Source organism: Nilaparvata lugens, chromosome 3 (assembly GCF_014356525.2).
Source record: "Nilaparvata lugens isolate BPH chromosome 3, ASM1435652v1, whole genome shotgun sequence".
NCBI lineage: Eukaryota > Metazoa > Arthropoda > Insecta > Hemiptera > Delphacidae > Nilaparvata > Nilaparvata lugens.
The window spans coordinates 20,256,144-20,280,442 of record NC_052506.1 but is presented as its reverse complement, the minus strand read 5'-3'; the positions used below and the strand labels follow the sequence as shown (position 1 = coordinate 20,280,442).

General features: G+C 33.7%; 1 protein-coding gene across 2 annotated transcripts; it reads left to right on the top strand.

Annotated features, from left to right (window-relative positions):
* Positions 1-87: 87 nt before the first annotated feature.
* LOC111049279 (UV-stimulated scaffold protein A) lies at positions 88-24,043 on the top strand. Of its 2 annotated transcripts, XR_005570700.1 has the most exons (14): positions 93-228; positions 591-834; positions 2,753-2,863; positions 3,361-3,580; positions 4,201-4,321; positions 5,186-5,464; positions 8,813-8,938; positions 10,720-10,976; positions 12,031-12,305; positions 15,682-15,871; positions 20,035-20,184; positions 21,622-21,755; positions 22,693-22,871; positions 23,356-24,043. XR_005570700.1 is itself a non-coding variant. In XM_039423227.1 (13 exons), exons 2-13 carry the CDS (start codon positions 671-673, stop codon positions 22,787-22,789), a joined length of 2,124 nt encoding a protein of 707 aa, XP_039279161.1. In that variant the 5' UTR covers positions 88-228; positions 591-670; the 3' UTR covers positions 22,790-22,992. The 2 variants fall into 2 exon arrangements, 1 of the variants encoding a protein (XP_039279161.1); XM_039423227.1 differs by lacking the exon at positions 23,356-24,043 and having other exon boundaries at positions 88-228; positions 22,693-22,992.
* The last annotated feature ends 256 nt before the right edge of the window (positions 24,044-24,299 follow it).

Sequence of the window (24,299 nt, the reverse complement as noted above, 5' to 3'; positions counted from 1 at the left end):
AAAATGAATATTATTTTTTATTAGATTACAAATGTAAAACAAATCAAAAAGTTTAAATCACTTTACTCCGTGCTTCGTGATTTTATCCAAATGGCGTTGATAAATTGACAGATAATGGAGCTCAAGATCATGACGGTCGCCGTTTGTTTATTATTTTAAGTTTTGGAACTGACGTAATATCCTATTTTTATTTGTTAAATTTCTCAATTATTCAACAGCATTTTTTCTGTAAGCTCCCAAAATCACTAAATAATCTTTATTAATTTTTGTTCGTTGTAAACCATTGCATCCAAGGTACAAGTGACAAGGCTGAGATTGAGGTTACAGTTTTAAATATAAATATTTTATTTTTAACTTTTTACGGCTTGCACTATCTTAATTTTTTGCAATTTCTAATAAGTATTTTTTGTGTCATTCATAGATTAGTAAAATGTTGAATATTTATTATTCGACTCAACTTTGGTAAACTATGTAACTTAACCTAAATTATTATCATTGATAGTTATTACATAACTCTTAATAACATATTTAATACTTATTGTTGCTATTTCCTTTTTAAGAGAATTATAACTTATATTTATTTGTTTCAGCTAATGGAATCAATATGTAAAGTGCAATAAATTGGGTAGACCAAAGACTATATTTTACTGAGTACTGAAATAACTACTCAATGTCTCAAAAGCGAAGAAAGAAGACTGTCAAAGATGGCTCAGATGAATTTCAGTGCTTTGATGATTTATCAAAACACGCCAAATTTCTAATAAAAGAACTCACTCATTCTGGAGAAACTACCTTGAATGCAAGCCAATTTAAAGAGTTGAAGAGTATATGCAAGTGAGTAGTTCATTAATAGTTACTACATTTTCAATAATTTATAATGCTCTAATTACAATACGGTACTTGAGTATTAAACGGAGGCCACCTAACCTACAGAAATATTTCGTACGGGATACCATAAATAACTACATAATTGGAAAGAACACACTTTAATAGATTAACAGGTGAAGTTTAGAATTAATCCGAAACCTTCTATAATAACCTTCTATATTATCCGAAACCTTAATTTAACCTTCTATAAGTGCCGCGGCGCGTTTCGTAATAGTGGCCTCCGTTTAATACTCAAGTACCTACAATACACATAATAAATAAAATTTATTTCTTCGTTCCGCTATAGCCTATTTCTATTGATTTCTGCAAGAATGCATGTAACAGCTTTTGCTTATCGTTAGCAGCAGAAGGGCTAACTAAATTTGATTTTAATTAAAGTGATTTACAAGTATTACTACTGATCACTACATAGCACCTCCAGTATCAATACCCCCGCATCGTAGCTGAATTACCGCAATTTAACACAGGAATTTATTGCCAAAAAGCTTAGGGTCTCATTAATGCATATGTTTAAGCATTTGTATGAATATAATTATTGAAATATACGCCTGCTAATGCTGTACCATGCAGTATTTGCCAGCTTCATTCAGTATGGCATCTTGATTTGCATAACATCATACTCCTGCTTTAGAAAAAGACACTTCGTGTAAAGACATTCAGTAATTATGATTCAAAAGATGTATGATTACAGCGATTTGGTATCAATAAAACTGTTGGCCTACAATCATACTGTCATTGCTGCAACATAATTTGATGATAACTTCGACACATTTATTATAGTGAGGTATCATTTTGTAAACCATGAATATTGTTATATTATTGAAAATGTATGAAAAATAATATCTAATGTTCCTGAATTTATGTATAAACTCCTCTGGATGTGTCGTCCAACATCCAGAGAAATTATTATTATTTGAAATCTAATATCATATAGAACTTCTGCTCATTTACTAGAAGAGAGGAGGTGCATTTGCACGGAACTCGATGGAGAGTTAACTTGGATTTGCCGCGCTATTGATTTTCAAGAGTGAAGGACAGTTTTCCAGTGTTTGCTTTGTGAATCCCTGCCGAACTTAGTTGGGGAGTACTCGGTGAGAACTCATTGCCAAGGTGGCTCATTGAAAGGAGCTTATATCAGTGAGATTATAACTTTCCTGGAATGTGCTTACATTTTATTTATTATATTTTCTAGTATTAAAATACTTGACGCGATCTAACCAGTAAGGTCTGGCTTTGAGCACTAACATTTAAAGTCCAAAAATTGAAAACCAGATCCATTAGAGCATTAATGTTATTATATGAAATTCTAAATAATAATCTATTCATGCCAGATTTCATAAATTTGTTAAATTTTCATGTTCCATGCATTAGACAAAGTCTTAATATGCTATTTCAAATACCGTTTGTCAGAACCGGTCACCATTTCAATTCCTACCCATTCCTTGACCGCTACAATACATTCAAAAAATCTTGTGAAAAATCATGCTGCTCAATTGATGAATAAAATATTATTTTTGAGCTGTACTAACTCTCTTTTTTTCAAATGTTTCTTCTTTCTATATGTATCTTTCTCTTCTAATCTTATTAGTTATACTGAATCGTGAATTTTTTATGAAGTTCGATATTATTTTCTTTTGTTTTTTTTTGTATGTTAATTGTAATGTTATACTATCATATATGTCATTAAGGTTCGTAATGGAGTTTGTCTGTGAGCTTTTCCCTGTTCTCTTGGAATAAATAAATTGGCTATCCAAGTATATATTTCAGTAGAAGTATCTACACATAGTGTAATACTTTAGATAATGTCAATAATAAGGTAACATTTCTATTAACAATTCTATTATTTGAACATTCTTGTTTCTAGAAAATCAAACGATCATTTGAATTTTGCTTACAAATGTATTTCGAGGGAGTTAACTCAAAATCATTCAGAAATTCGATACAGCGCATTCCAATTAATCGATGAATTCTGTAGGTAAGTAAAAAATTAATCTATCATAATCAACAATCTTTATGCTTTATCATAATTCAATGAGAAATGAAGTTCCACACACTGATCGACTGTTCAGTCTCAACTGGAATCAGTCCAGAATAAATGTTAAATTTATAAATATGATTAGCATTGTAGAAACCAAAGTTGTTCCTCACATCACACCAGAATAAGCGTATACAATTCAGTAACTTTAAGTTTTCTTGGTTAGCCTAAATTTGATTTGGCAATGCTAAGAACTTATTATACATATCATTATGGATCAAAAGATAGCAGATCACAGCCCTATCGTGCGAGCTGATAGCTTTATTCTGGAAATTTAAGCCTCGTCTCTATCAACTGGAGTTTAATTATTCCTAAAGTTATTGAAGCTCTGACATTCCAACTGTTATAACTTGAACAGAATTTTGTAGAGTAAATATTTTGCTCTGATCATATAAAACTATTATTTAAATTTGTACTGTTTAATTATTGTTTCTCAGGAGGTCTCTGGTTTTCCGAGAACTGGTAGTTCACAATTTACAAAATATTTTGGAGCTGACAACCGAAATTGAATCCAAGAAACCCCTTCCACTACCTCGAAAAGCTGCTGAACGATTGCAAAAATTAGCTTTAAAAACTGTGCATGATTGGTATGAAGAATTTGGTTCAAAGTACAAGACATTCGAATGTGCCATCAAATTTTTGCAACGTAAAAGACAGGTAACTTTATAAAACTTCAATATAGCCTAAAGTTGTACTTTTGTCTCAACGACGAAATTACAAATCGATCCGTCAGATCTCAAGATTTTTCTACAATTACATTTCCAACTCTTTGGACCAGTAGCACAAAAGTCTTAAATCTATTAACATTTATAAATTAATATTGAATGCATAATATTAAACATATTAAATTCTACGAGAACCATCAGAGAATATTCTTTGAAAATAGTACTTTTTTGATTGGTTATTCAATCAGCAGCATTAAAATTTAACAGACTCTTGTGCAACTGGGCCTTTATCTTTTCATCTTCTCTATCAGTAGTGAGGTGACAAATTACTGAAAGATTTTCATTCCTCTATATTTGACCCTTTACTATCTTGTATTGTTGTTTATGGTGTTTTAGTCAACTTATATTTAGTTATTGTCTCGCAAACTTTGCCTCATCATCAAAGAAAGCAATCATTTCTCTCTTTTCAATGCTAATTTATTCATTTAATACTTTTCTCTCAAAATCAGTCCTCTCATTCTAGAAACCGCAATATCCATTCAATTTACGTTGCATAGAATAAATGAACAAGTGCTTATTCTTGCTTCTTTCTATAAATAAATTCAATTGCAGGTGGATTTCAAATCACTTCAAGTTTTGTCAGCTGAAGAAAGAGAAAGGAGAGCTGAAAATGAAAGAAGAACACAGTCAGTTAATGAACAGCGCTTTGACAGAGTCAATAATGAATTTAATGGTGAGTTCACTCATAAAAATTGAATTTCCAAATTTCATGAGAAGGGTGAATTCTCACATGAGCTTGAGTATCCCTAAATGGGTAATAGAAGAGATTATTATGAACAGGTTTTTGGGAGCTCCAAACCACCAATAAGTGATTTTGAGCCTCGTAACTGTCATTTAGTGAAGCTGTCATGCCTCACGATCATCCATAACTTTTTAAAATGTATAATCAAAATTCTTTATTCACAGAGTCACGTTGATTTCTAAATTTCTGTTCATTCCTTGTAGCAAAGATGTTGTTCTTTTTTATAAATTGTATAGGCTATAATAATGGATTGTCCGATAACACGTTCATCGCTATTAAACATCCTGTAAAAGTCAGCAGTTGCGAATAAAATAAATAATAAATAATAAAATAAATAATAAATTTGTGAAATTAATGTTTAATGCTACGATACTACACAAAAATATTAGCCCAGATCGAGAATAAAATCTATAACTCTCAAAGAGATTAATTAATTTTTAGATTAGTTAATATTTTAGATTAATTAATCCACTAGCAATCTAAAGCCGCGTTTACACCAAAGTTATTAACAAAATGTTAATAACTAATCCTTAAAGATTCTATTAGATTGAACGGAACTTGACAAACTCATTTGATCATCATGTGTATGATAAGTTATGTTCAATCTATAAGGATCAAGTTATCAACATTTTGTTAATAACTTTGGTGTAAACGCAGCTTTACATTTCCAATATATAGATTTCATCCATCATAATTACTGTGAAATTTGAAGTGTTAATGTGTTCCAATTTTGTTTATACTTTCTGGTTTAGTTTTGATTTCTAATAATTCCATGTTTTATATTTTTTCCTGTAGACCTGCTCCCGGAAATCATCAGCACCGTTAAAGCATTTGAAAACGGCTTGGCACTCCTGTTGCCAAGGCCGGAAGACTTCTACATCTCGGAAGAGCAGGCTGAAAATGAATCTGACATGACAGGATCCTTTTTCGATACAAAGAAGAGTGACAATACAACCGGGTTGAACAGCTGTAGCAGCTCTGATGATGATGAGCCTGAGGAGGACTTCAATCCAACCATGAGAGAAATTGGGGCCCTAACCAATAAGCACACCATAGAAGTCGATATTGTGCCAAGTAAGTTCGATAAAATAAATGGATCGACTTTTTTAAAATTATTTTAAATTTTGATAGCATAGTTCCTTTTCATGTATTATGATTGACTAGATAAAATTGGATTCCCACACATCAGTAATAGGGAATGTGACCTGTACTATGAAAATCTGGTGTGGCGCACTCACACAACTTTCCTTGCCGTTATGAAATTGATCACCTGACGCTAGTGTTCCCGCGCATCTCAAGTCTACTATTCAAAGATCTGAGCCAGCTGGTGACAGGATACACACGATGTCTGCTATCTCTCCATAGGGAATCTATATATATAAAAGCAAAATGGCACTCACTCACTCACTCGCATAACTAAAAATCTACCGGACCAAAAACGTTAAAATTTGGTAGGTATGTTAAGTTGGCCCTTTAGAGGCGCACTAAGAAATCTTTTGGCAATATTTTAACTCTAAGGGTTGTTTTTAAGGGTTTTAAGTTCGTCTTTTAGCATGTATATTCTTCTTCCCCCAATCTCTCAATTATAATTGAAATTTCCATATCATATGTTACTATAGAACTATAATCTAGATAGAGTACCTCTTCGAAACAGTTGTTAACTGGCAACTAAATTAATAATTTTGTCAGGCTGGCATTAAGTTGAGTTGACTTTGTTAGGTTGGCACCAAGTTGAAGATTTAAATGCATTTATCGCGGAAAAATTGATTGGGCACTGCTACTTCAATCCTGGGAATGTTATATTACTAGCAGTGAGGCTCGCTTCGCTCGCCATATCCGTTTAGCCAGCCGTTTAGTCTGGACCCCCGACTGGATTGTCCTAACATTATGATAAAAATGCCCAAATGGAAAATGCAGGCGAGCGAAGCGAGCCTGCTGATCTCATTCTTGGACGATCCAGTCGGGGGTCCAGGGGGCGGAGCCCCCTGGCTAGACGGATATGGCGAGCGAAGCGAGCGGCTTGTGATTTAATAGAATCAACAGTTGCCAACAGTTTGCATTTGAATAATCACATTTTCTCAAATTTCAAGCTTATTTCCAATTTTAGGTGAAAATGTTACTGGACATTAATTGAAGAGATTTCCATGTTCAATCTTTTCCACTCGAAATTTTTCGTTTAAATTATATCTGAGACCTGATAATTGGAAATCTAAAATCAAACTTTGCATAGATGGGGCGGAGCTCCTGAAATTGTTACAGATATGGGACTTGTGGCAGTTGATATAGCTTATCAATAACTATTTTAGGTATAAATTTGATCAAAATCGTTAGAGCCGTTTTCGAGAAAATCGCGAAAAACCCTGTTTTTGACAACATTTTAGCCGCCATCTTGGATTGCATTGGATCGAAATTGTTCGTGTCAGATCCTTAGATTGTAAGGACCTTAAGTTCCAAATTTCAAGTCATTCCGTTAATTGGGAGATGAGATACCGTGTACACAGACGCACATACGCGCGCGCGCGCACGCACACCAATACGGAAAACCCACTTTTTTGGACTCAGGGGACCTTGAAACGTTTAGAAATTGGGGTACCTTAATTTTTTTTGGAAAGCAATACTTTCCTTACCTATGGTAATAGGGCAAGGAAAGTAAAAAATATAGGGCCGGTTTCCGAGCTTGGGATTCAATTAAGTCCTAGACTTTAAACAGCTGGAGTCAGAAAATTGACTTTCCAAAAAGGGGACTAGTCGCAGTTTTTATGATAATCTATTTTCTCATTTCTATAATATTGGAAACGTTTTTCCTCAACTAAAAGAAACATTCCTAATTAACTCAAAATAGCTGATACTTTATATTATTTTCTTTTTATTTTATTTTGTGTTCAGTTTTCTAGTTTTTCGAAATTTAATTTAAACGTGGACAATGACTATGCCCCGTTTTGGAAAGCCAATTTTCTGGCTCCAGCTGTTCAAAGTCTAGAACTTAGCTAAATCCCCAGCTCGGAAACTGGCAACTGGCTGGCCCGTAATCTCCATGAGTTGTGATTAGACTCTTCCCACTCAGCACGGCCTATCAAGTATGAATATTCCCATTTGAACTTATGGGAGTAATATTTTCACGATACCGGTTACTTTCACTGTCACTGGTGTGTGGCAATATACCTAGAATACATTATATCCTAGGTACCATGGAGTGTGGGAATCCAACATGATACAAGTATAGACCGATTTGGAATTTTGTATTAAATGTTAATGAATAGCAGTATTTGACAAAGAAGAGACACACTTTGAAACCAAAAGTATCATGTTTACTACACTCCAAAGTGCCAGTAAAAAAACTATTGTTGAGAGATCTTGGAAAGACCATCAGTCGTGATGAACCATCTTCAAACTACAAAAGCTATTCATAATAAAGTCAGCCCATATCACATGTCTGTTATCTGGGTTGTTTTTGCTGAATGATTCTTATAGAAGCTTGTTATAGAAAACTAATTTCTCTGAAAGGTTTCAAGGGATCGTTTCAGATTAATTATACTAGAGGCTACATACTTACCATAACAATTGAATCAATCTGATAAATAAATGGATCCCTTCATTGTTTGTATGTAGTCCAAATTAAAATCTATAGTCTACTATCAATTATTGTTGATCTACATCCATAATAATTCCCATTCAATTTTTACTCCTACAGAACATTCATATAATACAAGATATGCATCAGCAGTAGGTATAAACACAATACAACAAACAAGATCCTTTTCAATTACAAATTGCTTTTACATTTCTCATATTTTATTCCGAAATTTCCTTCTCCGTTCCAACCAGAATAGATTGTTGGATGTAGTTTCTAACTCTGCGTTCAAGTGGCACTTGAAGAACTGGCTGTTTGATATTAGTGAGGATAATGCCGTCTCACTCATTGTTACTGGGGGTGCGCGTGTTTGATTCAATTTGGGCGCCTTCAGAGAGATTTTTTTTCTGTTCTGCCATGCTTGTCTGTTCTGCTTTTCCTGACTTGAATTTTATTTGAAAATTATTTTAATGTAGTTTAGATCTCTAATAAAAATTGAGATCTCTCTTTATAATTATAGATATAGGCCTAACACATATTGTTATGATAACTCGAGCTTACGCACATGCCTTTGTTGCCTATGTAAGCTCTTTCCTATCTGATACAAGAATTTTATACAAGAATAAAATTGTGATAGCTCAAGAGTTTTATTGTTTAGTATAGTTCTATATTTTGTTGTTTGTTTTTAGTAAGTATATTATATCGTTTCTTGAATTGTATAAACTTTATTGCTCAAGATTCTATGTAACTGCTTTGAATTGTATTCAGAAGGAAAAAATAAATTGAATTGAATCAATATTATAATGTTTAAGTCTACTATCAATTACAATGAAAACTGTTTCCTGTTATAGATTCGATTAAGGAAACTCCAGAAAACTCTGTAATTCTTGAAAACGTTAAAGACGCCAATAAGTTGATAATGAATAACTATCTACCCAAAATTAAAGCTTGGATGCAGATTGTCTCCAAAGTTGAAGGTATTGTATTTTTGTATTGCAGATTTTTACCTTCTTGATCATTTTTCAAATTTATGTACACATGAGAGTGATTGCTTCCAAACAATATTCATGGAAATTCAGCTTAAGATTGTGCATTCAATATTTTTTTCCTTCTTCTAACCTATTGGACAGGTCCTTAGGACATAATTTATGCAATTGAAATATTTTTATCAGCTTCTGTTAGCTAACAATAGGGCTTAAAAAGTAACTTTTTTGAGGCAGATGGTACACATACCCTACAAAACCTACTGGTCAGAAAAATTTGAGAAGAATATGCAAGTCTCCTCTGCAATATAGCAGAAATTACGTCAACTTTGTTTTTGAAAATTTGAAAAAAATTAAATTTTTATGCATTTTAAACTCCTTTTTCACATTCAATGTTCGTCCTATAGACTTCAAATTCATAGCAACTTTTCTTGATGAATAAAGTTGATGCTTACACTTCTTTTATAGACACAATAATAGCCGCTGGTATGTGTACCTTTAAAGCACGGTTTTACGCCTGCTATGCTCGGGCAGCAAGTGAATAGTACAGCTGGAGCGATCGAGCGGAATTAGTTTGTCCCTAGAGCTAAGCGCTTGACGTTAACCTGAGGGTACAGTATTCACTTATATTCTCAATGTATTTTCAACTATCTTGCAAATTCCAATATAATTGTTAGCCTATTAACCTTTGTTGTATGAAATTTGTAGACCTCTGTAACCATTGTAGACACTGTTTTTCGTAAATAAAAAAAAACGTTTGATGAGAAATTTTACTCCCAAGAAGGAGCTTCATCAGCCTCCGTTTATAATGGGTTCATAATTCTTCAATCATTAAAACCAGTGGGAAGGTTAAACAAAGAAGAGAACAATAGGTAAATTATGGAAACTGAAGATTTCTGGACTACTAGATTCAAATTGTGAATGCTTTTTATTCGAAAATCACTCGTGTGATTTTCCGAAAATCCTGATCTAGTATCAGTATAGATAGTCATTATGATGACTTCAACATAATATTGCTGTTTCCAAGCAATCTCAATGATGATGATGATGATGATCATGATGATGATGATGATGATGATGATTATTATTATTATTATTATTATTATTATTATTATTATTATTATTATTATTATTATTATATTATTATTATTATTATTACTCGAAAATCGAATCACTAGTTCCTCTGAGAATGGTGATTGAATTGCAGTACAATATATTAGAAATACCTAAACTATTTTATCGTTCTTCAATGTAGTATTTCTATTATAACTATATCAATCACTATACTCCGTGCAAATCTTCTTCAGGCTTGGAGGAATTTGCGGCGCAGAGAAATGGAGGGAGATCAGCCAATTACAGTGATGGATTGAGTCATAGGTGGAAGCGTAGTTGTCAATTTGTCGAATAGAGTCAGTCGAGTCTGTGATTGCAGAGAGGAAACTTCCTAAGTTTAACATGAACGCTTGAATATTCATTGGAAATTAGAGAACACTGGCCGGTACACAACGGCAACATAGCCGCCGTTGTATCCCTGACACTGTATGCCTTCTCTGCTGCGCATGTCCATCTCAAGTCAAAAGTTTATTTGAACGGAGTATAATGACCCCAAAATAGGTCTATTGGAGAGTCAAAATGTTTAAAACTATATTCTTGGAAATAATTTTGAATTTTATTTGGAATAGCTTAAATGTTCATTTTTAATCTTGTAGTTGCATAATTATTGAGTTCATATAAGATATAGCATATTCACAATTCAGACTTGATCTTTTTTTCAGGAAGTCCAGCTTTTCTAAAGAAGTTAGTTGATTATAAAAATAATTTGGAAAAAGCTATTGAACGATACAGACGGCTGAATATTGTGCGAGAATCAGATGATGACTGTGTCTCTACGGATTCGGAACTGGAAGAGGTGGTTGAAGATGATGAACTGAGAATAAAGAAGGAAAAGAAATGTAAGAAAACTGATAGCCCCATGAAGAAAAGTGAAATTGTTAGTAATTGGAGTATAGTTTCGAAGGAAGAGAAATCTGAGGTGAGGCTTGTTCTTCATGATATTATATTATGAATCATATCTCTCCATTATTATCTATGTATCTTTTCTAGAGTGAGTTTGAAATTTATCTGATTAGTTTAAACTGACGCCTTACTTCGGAAATTGGATGTTGAAAAAAGGTTATTTTTAGTAGCAATATTAAAATGTAGCTGTTCAGATCAAATTTATAGGAAATTTGGTTTGTCGATTTCCTATGATGAAATTGATTAAATAAAACTGGATGAATGATTAGATGTTTTAATGTTGGGATGACAAAATTGAACTGAAAAATATATAATAAACTGATACAATTAATAAACAAACTTATGCACGTTGAAAACAGGTTGTTAAATACAGGTGATTCGCCACAGATTTATTGGTATCATGCTGCTTCAATTTTGAATTTAAATGAATATCGAGTGATCTGGCTGGCTCAGGACTGGTATTACAGTTTTCTGGTAGCACCTGTTCAATTTCAGGGCCTCTGACATCACATAACGACAGTACTTAGGCAGCTGGGAGCGACAGCTTTTTATGTGTATTCGAAAAACTCGAGTAGCCCTAGAAGAATATCTTGGCCGTCCGGGAATCAAACCCGGGGCCTCTGCTTTATAAAATAAAGCAAGCGTTCTAAACCACTCGCCTACAATCTCTCCCTATGGCTTCTCATTTCTATTCATTTATTTTTTTAATTCGTGATTCAGCCATTACAGTAGAATAAATGTATTAGCCCAAGCAGTATATCACAATTTGACATGTAGGTTAGTCAATCTAATATACAATAAATCAAGTAATATACAATAAATCAAGAAAAATGAGAAGCTTTCTTCAGCTATTTTAATGTTGAAACAAGAATAGATGAAGAATATCAACCTCTTATTTACTGTTGGAAACATTATTAGGATGTTTGAAAATGTTGATCAGAAATTAATCTTGAATGTAATTATAATTCTTAGCAATGTTCCATATTCATTCAGTTTTATGTAATGTTGAATATGATAGATAAAATGGGATGTCAAGTCTTCTTTTTGAAAATATGTAGTTTCTATTCCAGGATCCTACAACTGTACAAGCATTACTTGCTTCACAACAGAAGAAGGATGAACTTAGTTCCAGACAAGGTGGAAAACAGTCAAAAACTGAAACAAATACTGAAGATAAGAGTTCATCATCTGTATGTGACGACGCTGTTCCGTCCACTTCAAAGGAAACCAATCAAGAGATCAATGAAAGAAAACGTAAACTCCTTGAGAAAGCTCCGAAATTGCCGTTTGATATTGATTTGTATCATTGGGAAGATACAGAACTCAAAGCACCAACCATCCTTCCGTAAGTTTTCATGGGTTTTCTAGAAACAACATAATGCCCAATAGCCAATAATAGTGATTAAGGCTGTACAAAGGCTAAAAATAAACTTTCTACTGTTGATATTTTTCAAAGTTTTTCGATTTGTATATCATCAAACTATCAGAATTAAACAGTTTTCTCAGTTTTTTCCGATCATTACTTTTTGAGATATGAGCGCCTGAAGTTTTAATTTTTGTGACAGAACATTTCAAATTCGGTAAGAATAAATCCATGAGATTTAGAGGATGGACTCTTCATGATATTGTTAATCTAGTAAAACAAAAATATTCTGAAAATATCAATTTTTGAAAAAGTTATTCAATTTACCAAAAATAACTCAACTAAAAGTTATTTTTAGTAAATTGAATAACTATCTTAAAAATTGATATTTTCAGAAAATTTTTGTTCTACTAGATCAACAATACCATGCAGAATCTATCCTCTAAATCTCATGGATTTATCTCTTACCGAATTTGAAATGTTCTGTCCCAAAAATTAAAACTTTAGGCGCCCATATCTCAAAAAGTAATGATCAGAAAAAAATGTTTTCCTGAGAAAACCTTTTCATTTCAATAGCTTGATGATATACAAATCGAAAAAAAATATCACAAGTAGAAAGTTTATTTTTAGCCTTTGACTAGGCTTAATGATTAGACTTCCCTTGGTAGATTGTGGCATGTCATGAAAAATAGTATTTGACTATAAAAAATTATAAATAGGGGACAGTGGCGTATACAGGGAGGATATGGGGATGTATCCCCCCCCGAAATGGAACCTGATTTTTTGTGGCTGGATCAGGGATCAGGGATGAGAGAATAGCACTGCAATAGCAACGTTAATGAGCTATTTTCTTATAGACAGTGACGAGTGGTCTAGTGCATAGGGACTAGATAGCAGGGATAGAGAAACTACAGATAGCACTTGAAAGTTAGATCACTTTTTACCATCGATTATTATAAAGAAATTCAATATAGGTAGCTTATATTGCTCTAGTTGATTATATATAGTTTCATGCATATCCTTAAACAAAGCTCCAGCAACTTCTCCTAGATTACCCCCAGAAATTCCACAGTTATGATGAACGGGCTTAGTTTCTACCGTGGACAGGAGGAACACATCCCCCTAATACTTGAAAAAAAGTTTTATCCCCCCCCCAATGTAAGTTTATAGCAGAATAATAATGAGTAGGCCTTCTACAGAATCACTATTTTACCCCCAGAATTTTAATTAATTTATTCCATACCCCCACACCCCCCGGTGTCACCCTCAAAGTTTAAGTGCTCTCTACTCCAATGTAATGATCTCCCCCCGAAATTTTTTTCTGGCTACGCCACTGATAGGGGATGACATTCATTTTGTCCTGTTTTTACTTTCCTTGCCCTATTACCATAGGTAAGGAAAGTATTGCTATCCGAAAAAAATGAAGGTACCCCAATTTCTAAATTTCTATACGTTTCAAGGTCCCCTGAGTCCAAAAAAGTGGTTTTTGGGTATTGGTTTGTATGTATGTGTGTGTGTGTGTGTGTGTGGTGTGTGTGTGTGTGGTGTGTGTGTGTGTGTGTGTGTGTGTGTGTATGAGTGTATGTGCGTCTGTTTACACGATATCTCATCTCCCAATTAACGGAATGACTTGAAATTTGGAACTTAAGGTCCTTACAATATAAGGATCCGACACGAACAATTTCGATCGAATGCAATTCAAGATGGCGGCTAGAATGGAGAAAATGTTGTCAAAAACAGGGTTTTTCGCGATTTTCTCGAAAACGGCTCTAACGATTTTGATTAAATTCATACCTGAAATAGTCATTAATGAACTCTATCAACTGTCACAAGTCCCATATCTGTAAATATTTCAGGAGCTCCGCCCCATCTATGCAAAGTTTGATTTTAGATTCTCAATTATCAGCCTTCAGATACAATTTAAACAAAAAATTGCATGGTTGCCTGTAAAGTCGGTATATGGGCGAAAGTTTTACGTGACAACGACTTGAGTGGTAAAATAATTTTAATGTGAATATTCATTCGTATAGTAGGAAGAAGGATGAAATAATAGTAACAATTTAAAACATTTATTTATACAAAGAATTATATTTAAAACATTAATTTATACAAAGAATCTCGCACTGAACCACAACATTGTGATTACTACAACATAACCTATTCACTTATGCATGATTATGCATTATTGTGATTACTACAACATAACCTATTCACTTATTCACCTAAGCAGGCGCAGTCGCAGGAGATTGCTTGCGGCGCCTGCGCAGGTTGACTGCTCCGTTTCACTCTCTCTCCAGGTGAATGCCTTCGGATTGCTGCTGCGTTGCTCGCCACTGCTCCTATTCGTGCTCTTTCCAGACGACCGTGAACCGAAACGAACGCTCTCACTCGCTCTCATTGTGAGCGCATAACGTGGGAACGTAACGCAGTTTCTTGAAGTGTCACCCGGCAAACCAATTTATAAGACGTTGTCACGTCAAAAATTCAAGTGGAAAAGATTGAACATGAAAATCTCTACAATTAATGTTCAGTAACATTTTCACCTAAAATTGAAAATAAGCTTGAAATTCGAGAAAATGTGATTATCCAATTCCAAACTGTTGGCAACTGTTGATTCTATCAAATGATTCACTATGAAAAGATAGCAGACCTCGTATGTCTCCAGCGTTATTGTCCTGTCACCAGCTGGCTAAGATCTTTGTTTATAAGTAGACTTGAGATGCGCGAGAACACTGGCGTCAGGTGATCAATTTTCATAACGGCAAGGAAAGTTGTGTGAGTGCGCCACACCACATTTTTAAAATTGTTCAGTGTTTCATATTTTCGTTATTTATGTTTACTATCTAAAATCATTAATATAATTTATTGTCAACATATTGCTCTTTAAAAGCAAGAACTGAACCTCCTTAAACTTTCCTTTAAAAACATAATTATACAGAACCGTCTATGTTATTTTCGTCTAATTTTATAGGCACGACAAATTGAAATTCAGCCGAACAAATTGAAATTGAGCAGGAACTCGCTCAATAGGTTATTGAGGAACTCCCTTAACACTTTCTGTGTCGTAGTACTGATTATAAAATTGTGTTAGTTACTCTCATTTAATTAGCGGGATTGAAGTTCACATGAACAATTATTCTTGAAAATAACAACAGCATAACGAGAACTTTGAAATTAAACTACTTTAATTGGAAATAATTCATTGAAATTTTGAGAATAGTTTTTGTTTCTCTAGCATTATCAGTCTCTTTTAATAACTTTTTTAATAAACTTTCAACTCTCTTAATAACTCTCTTTTAACTTGAGATATAAGCAGCAGAATATATAAGTTGAATAAATGATTGGATAATTTGCTTAGGGTGGCGTTAGATGGACACAGGTTCTGGTCATCTGTGTCTGATGATAATCTGGAATTGACAGTGCCTGAAGGATCATCGATGCTGAGGACCAGAGTGATAGAATATGTAGGCGAATTCGAGCCCATTTTAAGAAGTTGTCGTTATCCATTGCCTTCTGGCAAACTTTGTCCTCGTCAGGATCGATATAAGGTAATATAATTATTTTATTTATAAGTTTAAGTTTAAGTTTTATTATTCTCAATAAGCTCAATACAAGAAAATGTAAAATACATGCATATAAAAAAAAACAAATAAACAAGTTTATAATATACATAACTGCATAGTAACGAATCAAACCAAATTTAATATTACTTATTGAGAAAAATACAATCCAGCACGTAAGATGCAACTTACGGACCGCTGGAGGGAGTCTAACACACTATTTTACTAAAGCAATAGAATGGACTGAAAAAAAAGAAAAAAGAGAGATAAAAAAAAACATTATGGGCTGTAATCAAAATAGGATATTAGTATTTAATTATTAAAGAGATGATGCTAATTAGAGAAAGCAAAAGAAAATCATTAAAAATAGAGATTCAAATTGTGTGAAAAGATTAATTTATTGATTTATGTTGCAAAAAAAAACGGTAAGAAGAGCAGGAAAATACAAAAAAAAATAAAGAGGAGAGAAAATAAAAGAAAAGCAAGATAACAGAATGCAAAGTTAACAGAATGGAAAGAAAAATAGACGGATTAAACAATAATTATGAACAAAAACTCTAGAGCTTCGGGAGTGAGTGACAAAAGCCAAATTTTAATTAATCTCTTAATCTTATTTCCACAATTACATGCAGCGATGGCATTCTTGACCTCAAGCGGCAAAGCATTATAAAATCTAGGTGCCAGGAAAATGAACGTTTTACGAAAAAGAGTGCAATTGGGTTTAGGACATCTGACTTGGGAAGCCGCAGTCCGCCTGGTCTGTCGAAGTGCGGTAACAGGCTGACAGTAATCAATTGTCACACCTCTATTTCCACTTATATTGAAGAACAATGACAAAACCTTGAATACATATAGGAACCTAACAGGCAAAATTCTAAGATGACAGAACAGTGGAAATGTATGATCATCAAACCTACTGCCCGTTATCAATCTTATAAAAGCTTTTTGAAGTTTAATAATTGGATCCTGGTTAGCGTAATAGGAGCTTCCCCAACATGTGATTCCATATTCAATTTTGGAATGTACAAATGAAAAATAAAGTTCCTTCATTACATTAAAATCGCACAAATATTTAATGCGATGGAAAATCATCAAATAGAACCTTAAAGACTTCTTTAGAGTTTCAATTTGTTGCCTCCAATTCAGATTTTCATCCAGTGAAAGACCCAATATTTGATAGTCTTTGCTGGACTGATACTGGGACAGTCACAGCTAGAATAGGAACAAACCGGAGAGTGAAAGCGCAGTGGAGCAGGCAAGTCAGCACTTCCAGAGAGACTGAACATCATATAATTAGTTTTGGCTACATTAATTTTAAGTTTGTTACATGTAAACCATAGAGATATTTTGTTCAAGTCAGACTGCATTTTCTGATGTAAATCTTGAAGGTTATTACTTTTATATGAAAGAGCAGTGTCGTCCGCAAAAGCAGTTATCCGGCCATTCAATTCACCATTATACAAATCATTTACAAAAATTAAGGAGAGAATAGGGCCAAGAACCGAACCTTGCGGCACACCACAAGTTATGGGTAATACTTCACTTGCAACGTTTCTGATCCTTACATACTGTTTCCTACCCTGTAGGAAGGACTTAAACCAATCTAGTGGAATTCCCCTTACACCAGCACTCTCCAGCTTGCGGAACAGCAGACTATGATTAACTGTATCGAATGCTTTACTAATATCATATAAAGATTTTATGTACAAAGATTTTCCCTGAAACCGAACTGGCAGGCCGAAAAAAAGTTGCAGCTATTGAGGAATGAAAGTAATCTAGTTTTTATAATTTTTTCAAATAGTTTTGACATGACTGGTAATAATGAGATGGGTCTGTAGTTTTCTTTACTGAGTTTATTTCCTTTTTTGAAATATATTCTTTTCATTTTATATCTTCTAGGCTACTAACCTCAAGGTGGCAAGCAATACATGCATTGTTCAAATTCTTTCTCACCCAACTCTAGCAATCAATCATAAACTTTACCGAACCTATTGGTGTAATAAATCATAATTTTATACAATAATATACTGTGGACCAGCGACAGTAATAGAGCTTTTAATGTTGCCCTATTGAAATGAATGGAAAGTTCACAAAAGATGTATGTTAATCAAATAAGTCAGCCTTTATAAAATATTTTGATAGTTTTATGGTGTAATAAATCATCTTCTATACAATATTACTTTGTTGATCACTTATTGATGAAGGCTAGAGTTATTGTAGTCCAGTCACTATATACATTGGTGCATGCAATTTATATGTAGTTCTGATTCTTCAATATATTATTTGGGTACAAGAGAGATGTCCAGAACCAATTTCTTCATGCAAAATTTCCATGTGCTATTATACAAGGTGGCTCAAAAACCTCGTATTTTCGGCTCATTTTCCAGTTTTCAGCTATTTCTGCCAAATCTCGTAATCGGACAGAAAAATCTTCTCTCGCCTTTTTTTAGATTATAAAATTCTGAATAAAATGAGATCATTCGGAACTCTATATCTCCAATGAGAACTGAGTTATGATTTTTCAAAAATAAGTGAAATTTGAAGAAAAATCAATTTTGATGAATTTTAGTTTTTGATCAACAATATCTTCCGATTTTTACCATTCAGATGTATAATTCAAAATCCCTCTGGGCGTATTTTTGTGCTCTACAATCTGAGATCAGGTAGAGCGCTCTATATCATATAGATTTCCAGTTACACCTGACAACAATGCTCCTTGTATTGTGAAAACACCTAATTTTCAGCTTCAACCATCATCACCAACTACATTGTCCTCACATTGATATTTCGCACAATGACATAAGTTCATAAGATTATGTTCTATGAGAATCACTCGTTACATGCACTTCATTTCATTTTTTCCTAGTGGAGAGGCGCGCTTAAGGACACCTCAAGGATCAAAATTTCAAACACTTTTGACACAATGCTCAGATTTCATCGTACTACACTTTATTCTTCTCGGCTCGTCAAGGCGGTCCAAAATCATGCATCATAAGTCAAATTCGGTTGAAAAATGGAAAATTTATTGTTGAGTGTACTTAAGCCCATATTCCAATACACAAAAATTGGTCATTTTGGCCAAATTTACTCATTGGAGACAGAGAGTTCCAAATGATCTCATTTTATTCAGAATTTCATAAAAAAAGGCAAGAGCAAATTTTTCTGTATAATTACTGGATTTGGCAGAAATAGCTGAAAACTGAAAATTTAATCAAAAATACGAGGTTTTTTGGCCACCCTCTATCTAGCACAAGGAAATTTCGCATGAAGAAATTGGGTCTGGACATCTCTCATGTACCCAAATAATATATTAAAAAATCAGAACTACAATATAAATTGCAAGCACACCCCCTTTTTTATGTCCATATTGACTGGACTAGTAATGTTTGAGCTCAGGCAAAATCCAAGAACTTTACACCTACGAATGTGTCGTTTTTCTAGTGCTCTAACAGAGAATGTTGTTCTATAATGATTGCATTTGATAATGCATATTTGTATTATCTATTCGAGTATTCTGCATCTTCCTGTTTTTTCGTTTGTTGTTACTTTTCTATAAATTTTATTCTATTAACTATAGTCATTCACTATCCGATTTCTTGTCTAACACATTTGACTTTGGACTGTGAATGGGGTTGTTGATGTTGGGTCGAATGTTAGACGTCCAGCTGGACGAGTTGGTTCAACTGTAGGTTCAACACATCCGACAACTCAAGGTCAGCCGATGAGTCAGAGTCGAGTTGGAACGTGAGTGGGATGTTGGGCTATTTTTTGGAACACCAGTTGGAGCGTGAGTTGTGAAAGATCAGTCTAGAGGTCTTACTACCGGTCCAACATTCGGATAGTGAATGGCCCGTTTTAATAATAAATAACCATCATGTTATAACAATATTACTTGAAGAATGAGCCGATTTTCAGTGTCTTAAGAATACTCTCTTATCATATGTCAGCAATTTCTATTTTTCGTCCTTTTCTCAACCAACTCTTCGATCTCACAATTCCTAAACCTTGAGAATCCTTATGAAAGTTATATTGTAGTCCATATCCATATTGAATAATAATTGAGCATTCAATTAATACTTGAGGATTGGTTTTGTCACTTGCAAGTGTTTCTATTCAAGAGTCTAATGAAGTTGACTATTTTCCATTTGCAGTGCCCATTCCATGGACCCATTGTCCCGCGTGATGAGCTTGGGAAATGTGTGAATGCTGAGGATGAGCTGAGGCAGAGAATCAAGGAAGAGAAGCAGAACGCAGAAAAACCTCCAGATTGGCAAGAACCAGCCCTTTTAGAAGCAATCAAAGTGAGTGTCAAACAGAGAAGGTGACATTAATCACTACTATTGTATTCTAATCCAATAATTTTGTTGATTTGCACGATGTTGAAATAGAATGAAACAGTTATTGAACGAGCGTCAGCGAGTTCTCACTTTTGACTTACTGAAGGCCAAAGTCGATGTCCGTCTGTTTTGTTTATTCTACAATAGCTTTAGAAAGATTTTATCAATCAGCTTCAAATTTTGAACACGTATCCTTCGAACCTTTTTACAGGTCACTTGGACAACGGAATTGACTCACTCCTACGTCCTTTTCAGGATATAAAAATAACATTGAAATTGAATAAAAAAAAATTGTTATGATAGTCAGCTGAAGAATTCATTGCATGCAATTACTTCAGTTTTTCCATTCATTCATAACATCAGCTGAGGCTATTTGGGAGCTATCACACGCGCTGACACATAATTTCAGCTGGTTAATATACATAATAATTTACAACTTTTACATCAACAAAATGATTCAGATTGTATATCAATGTGCGGTTCTCGCCATCCATTTTCTCTTGGAACTCTGTATCGAAATCATGTATCACATGGCCACCTTCTCATTTAAAAAAATGAATTTGCATTTATATGAGGGTCAAAGATGTTGAAGCGACAGAGTAATTTCTGAAGAGCAATTTTTCATTTCAAATAGGATCCCCAATGAAACCTACTGTCAAATTATTATTGTAAAAGAGATACTATCTCTTTTAACTATCTCTTTTTACTATCTCTTCAATTCAACACAATATACTTGAAAGAAATCAAAATACAAAACATAACCATAAAAAAACTAAATTTCTAATAGAATACAAAAAAAAACAGGCTTCATGGTGGGGTGTGCTGAAAAGAAAGAAAGGAGGAAAAATACCTAGCCAACTATGGTTTCCCATGTAGAGGGTATAAAAGTAAGGAAAAGTGAAGAGGAGCGGAAAAGGGAAGAAATGGAGAAGAAGGTAGGAAAAAAGAGAGAAAAAATATGAGCAAAATTTGTAATGGCCTTGCAATCAGTTGTTTGAGCAAAAATCTCGAGCCTCATACGTCGATATGGAAGAAAAAGTTACCGTAGGTCCAGTTTTTTATTTCTATTTTAGTTTGTATACTAATCTTGAAGTCTATGAGGAAGTGGTCCGGAATAAGGTATACTATCTTAGTGCTTTATATAGATCAACTGTCTCCTTGAAAATTCAATATTTGTGTGATATGTGACATATTTATTTGCAGTGAGCCTCATTTGCAGTGGGTTCCATTTTCAACATTTAAATGTCGTTCACGTCATGTTGAGAGAATGGTTTTTATAAACTAACTTGATTCTGAAATAAAATATGTTATTTACTAATACAGTAATCTTTGAATGGTTGAGAAAATATCTCAATTTAAATGTGAATTTTATTGTTAATTTTACATTAATTGTTTTTCCAGGCGGAAACTGGAATTGATCTTAAAATGCCCGATAAAAAAGGGAAACAAAAGAAGAAGAAATATCCTAATCTCACTGACATAAAAAAATCATTGGACACAACAACAAATAGACTGAATAAAAAGATCTTTGATAAGTAAGTTGCCAGATTCAGATACATTTTGTTCATAGCTACATACTGATTGTATTTTCAGCTAAGTCTTAAACTGAATCTTTAATGAATTCTTCAGTTTGTAGCTAGTGGAATTACAACTCTATAATATTGAGTAAGAGATAGCATGTGCAAAAGCCTCTAGCACAGAGGGACAATTGTGACGTCCACTGGTTATTAGTGGCGGCTACTGAAAATCCGTCTATTGTCCCTGTGATAAGGAGTTTGGACGCTGCGAATGTCGCTGTGTAGAGGCTTCTGCGGCTACTAGTGGATGCCACTATGGTCCCTTACGAGATTGTACAGAAGGCTTAATAGATACATTTTTACTTGTTTATCCATGTCAGGTTTTCGAAGCTATGATTTCACTGTTTTGGCAATGTTTCTAATTAATTTATTCAATGAATAATGAATAAATATAATAATAGTGTATACTGTGCTTGTTGGGTTCAAAAAACGAGCAGTAGTTTCATTACTGGTCTAGTCACTGTGAATTCATTCAGTATTAACTTGATACATTTATCGACACCTAAATTTCATTATTAGAAAACTGTAAAATATTGAAATTCAATAAATTTCGAGCGATAAATTGGTACATTTATCGACACATAATTTCATTATTAGAAAACTGGAAAATATTGAAATTCAATAAATTGCGAGCTATGTCTAGTTGAAATTTTTACTATATTGGGGCTTGACAATCATTCCTCCGTGATGAACAGAAACTAGTACATCATGAATTTATTTATTGAATTTAAAAATCGTCATAGGGTAGAAGACTGTTACACTTCAATAATTCTACTTGAAGTTCTGAATCTTCAATCATACAGTATATTATTTTGATCTCTTTTCCAAAATAATTTAGTAGTTTGCAATGCTATTGCTTCACCTACCCTTCATAAATCTCAATTTACTATTTCAGAGCAAGCATGAAAAGAGTTGCCAACAGACTAGACAGCATTGACAGACGTCGCTACAGGGACAAATTTGGCGACCAATTCAACTATATGTACGAGTGAAAATATCCAAACTATTTCTCTCTCGTTCTTCACAAAATTGATATTGATTATCAAGTTATTGAAGATACTTCAATTTTTTGAAGTAAGTTCACGGTAACTTATATCATAAGAGTGCAATATTAATATTTATTTTTTATGTATTAATAATTTTATTCAATTAATGTTATATATTATATTATTAAATTGTAGCACATAACAGAAAACACTTTATAGTTTTATAATACTAATTTAAACAGGAAACAAACGACATAGTTAGATTAAAAAACACTTGGAAAAAATTCGAAATTTTCGGATTCGTCTTCACGAATCATGGCTGTAGAGTGCAGAACCGGTACAATTACCGAATTTTTAGGTTAAGATCTGACCTACTTTTGGCGAGCTGCTTATCATCAGCTGATTAGCGAGCGTAAAGAAACTCTTCTGCGCATGCGCAAATGATTAGCGAGTCTGAAGTAAATCTACTGCGCATGCGCAGATGGTTAGCGAGCGAAAAAGTAGATTCTCCTCAGAAATATCTGAGGCTGTTTTACGAGGAGAATTGAGTATGTAAATTCTTTTTCCTACAGATACCTTGAAAAGTGACCATTTCTGCACTGATTGCAGGCCGCAAAGAATCACTTTGCGCACGCAAAGAATCACTTTTCCGCACTACTGCGCAAAGTGAGTACTTTGCGTACTCCAGATTTGCAGCATGACAACACAAAATAGTTATTACGTTATATGGAGCACCAGTGCAGGAAAATGAAAATTAAGTTGGTAATACTCATAGTGAGGCCCACGTTATAATGGCAGTGGAGAACAGCGTTGCCTTGCCATTATGTGCCTTGATTATAGTCATTTCAATGCTTACATAAGATAAACCCCCTTCAAGCAGTCATATAAATTTTCAATTGAATTACTAATCATTATAATTCAACTATTATTATTCAATTTTAAATAAATTAAGGGTTTTATTAATAATAAAATTACACAGAAGAACATTTGATGGATTTCAGGGAATTTTACCTAAATTACCCACTTTCCATATTCAACTGTAGGAAAAATTTAATGTGAAATACGTGCGCAAAGTTCCTCTGCTGCACTCAAGAAACCATTCCGCCCTTGCCTACGGCTCGGGCGTAAACGTTTCTTTCGGTGCAGCAAACTGTCACTTTGCGCACTAGTTGCACAAATAACTATTTTCACGCGCAGTTGTAGAAAAATGTATTATTCAATGTATGAATGTAAATAAATATATGATCTCTTTCCAGTAAACCACAGTATTTTGGTTTGTGTTGTGCCTCTTCTCATATTATACAGGAATGTGAAATATCTTGACAGTTATAAGATGGTTTTCGCCAAGAGGGGTGATTGGCATACTTATCTTTTGGAGAGAGCTTACAGGTGCTGGAAGCCTGTTGAACAGTCTCACTAACATTCAGGTGACTTTTATTTGATTTGAATCGATCTCGAACATGGTAGGTCAACTACTGTATTTCCACGGGTCTATGTTTGCTTATGGTGTTGAAAT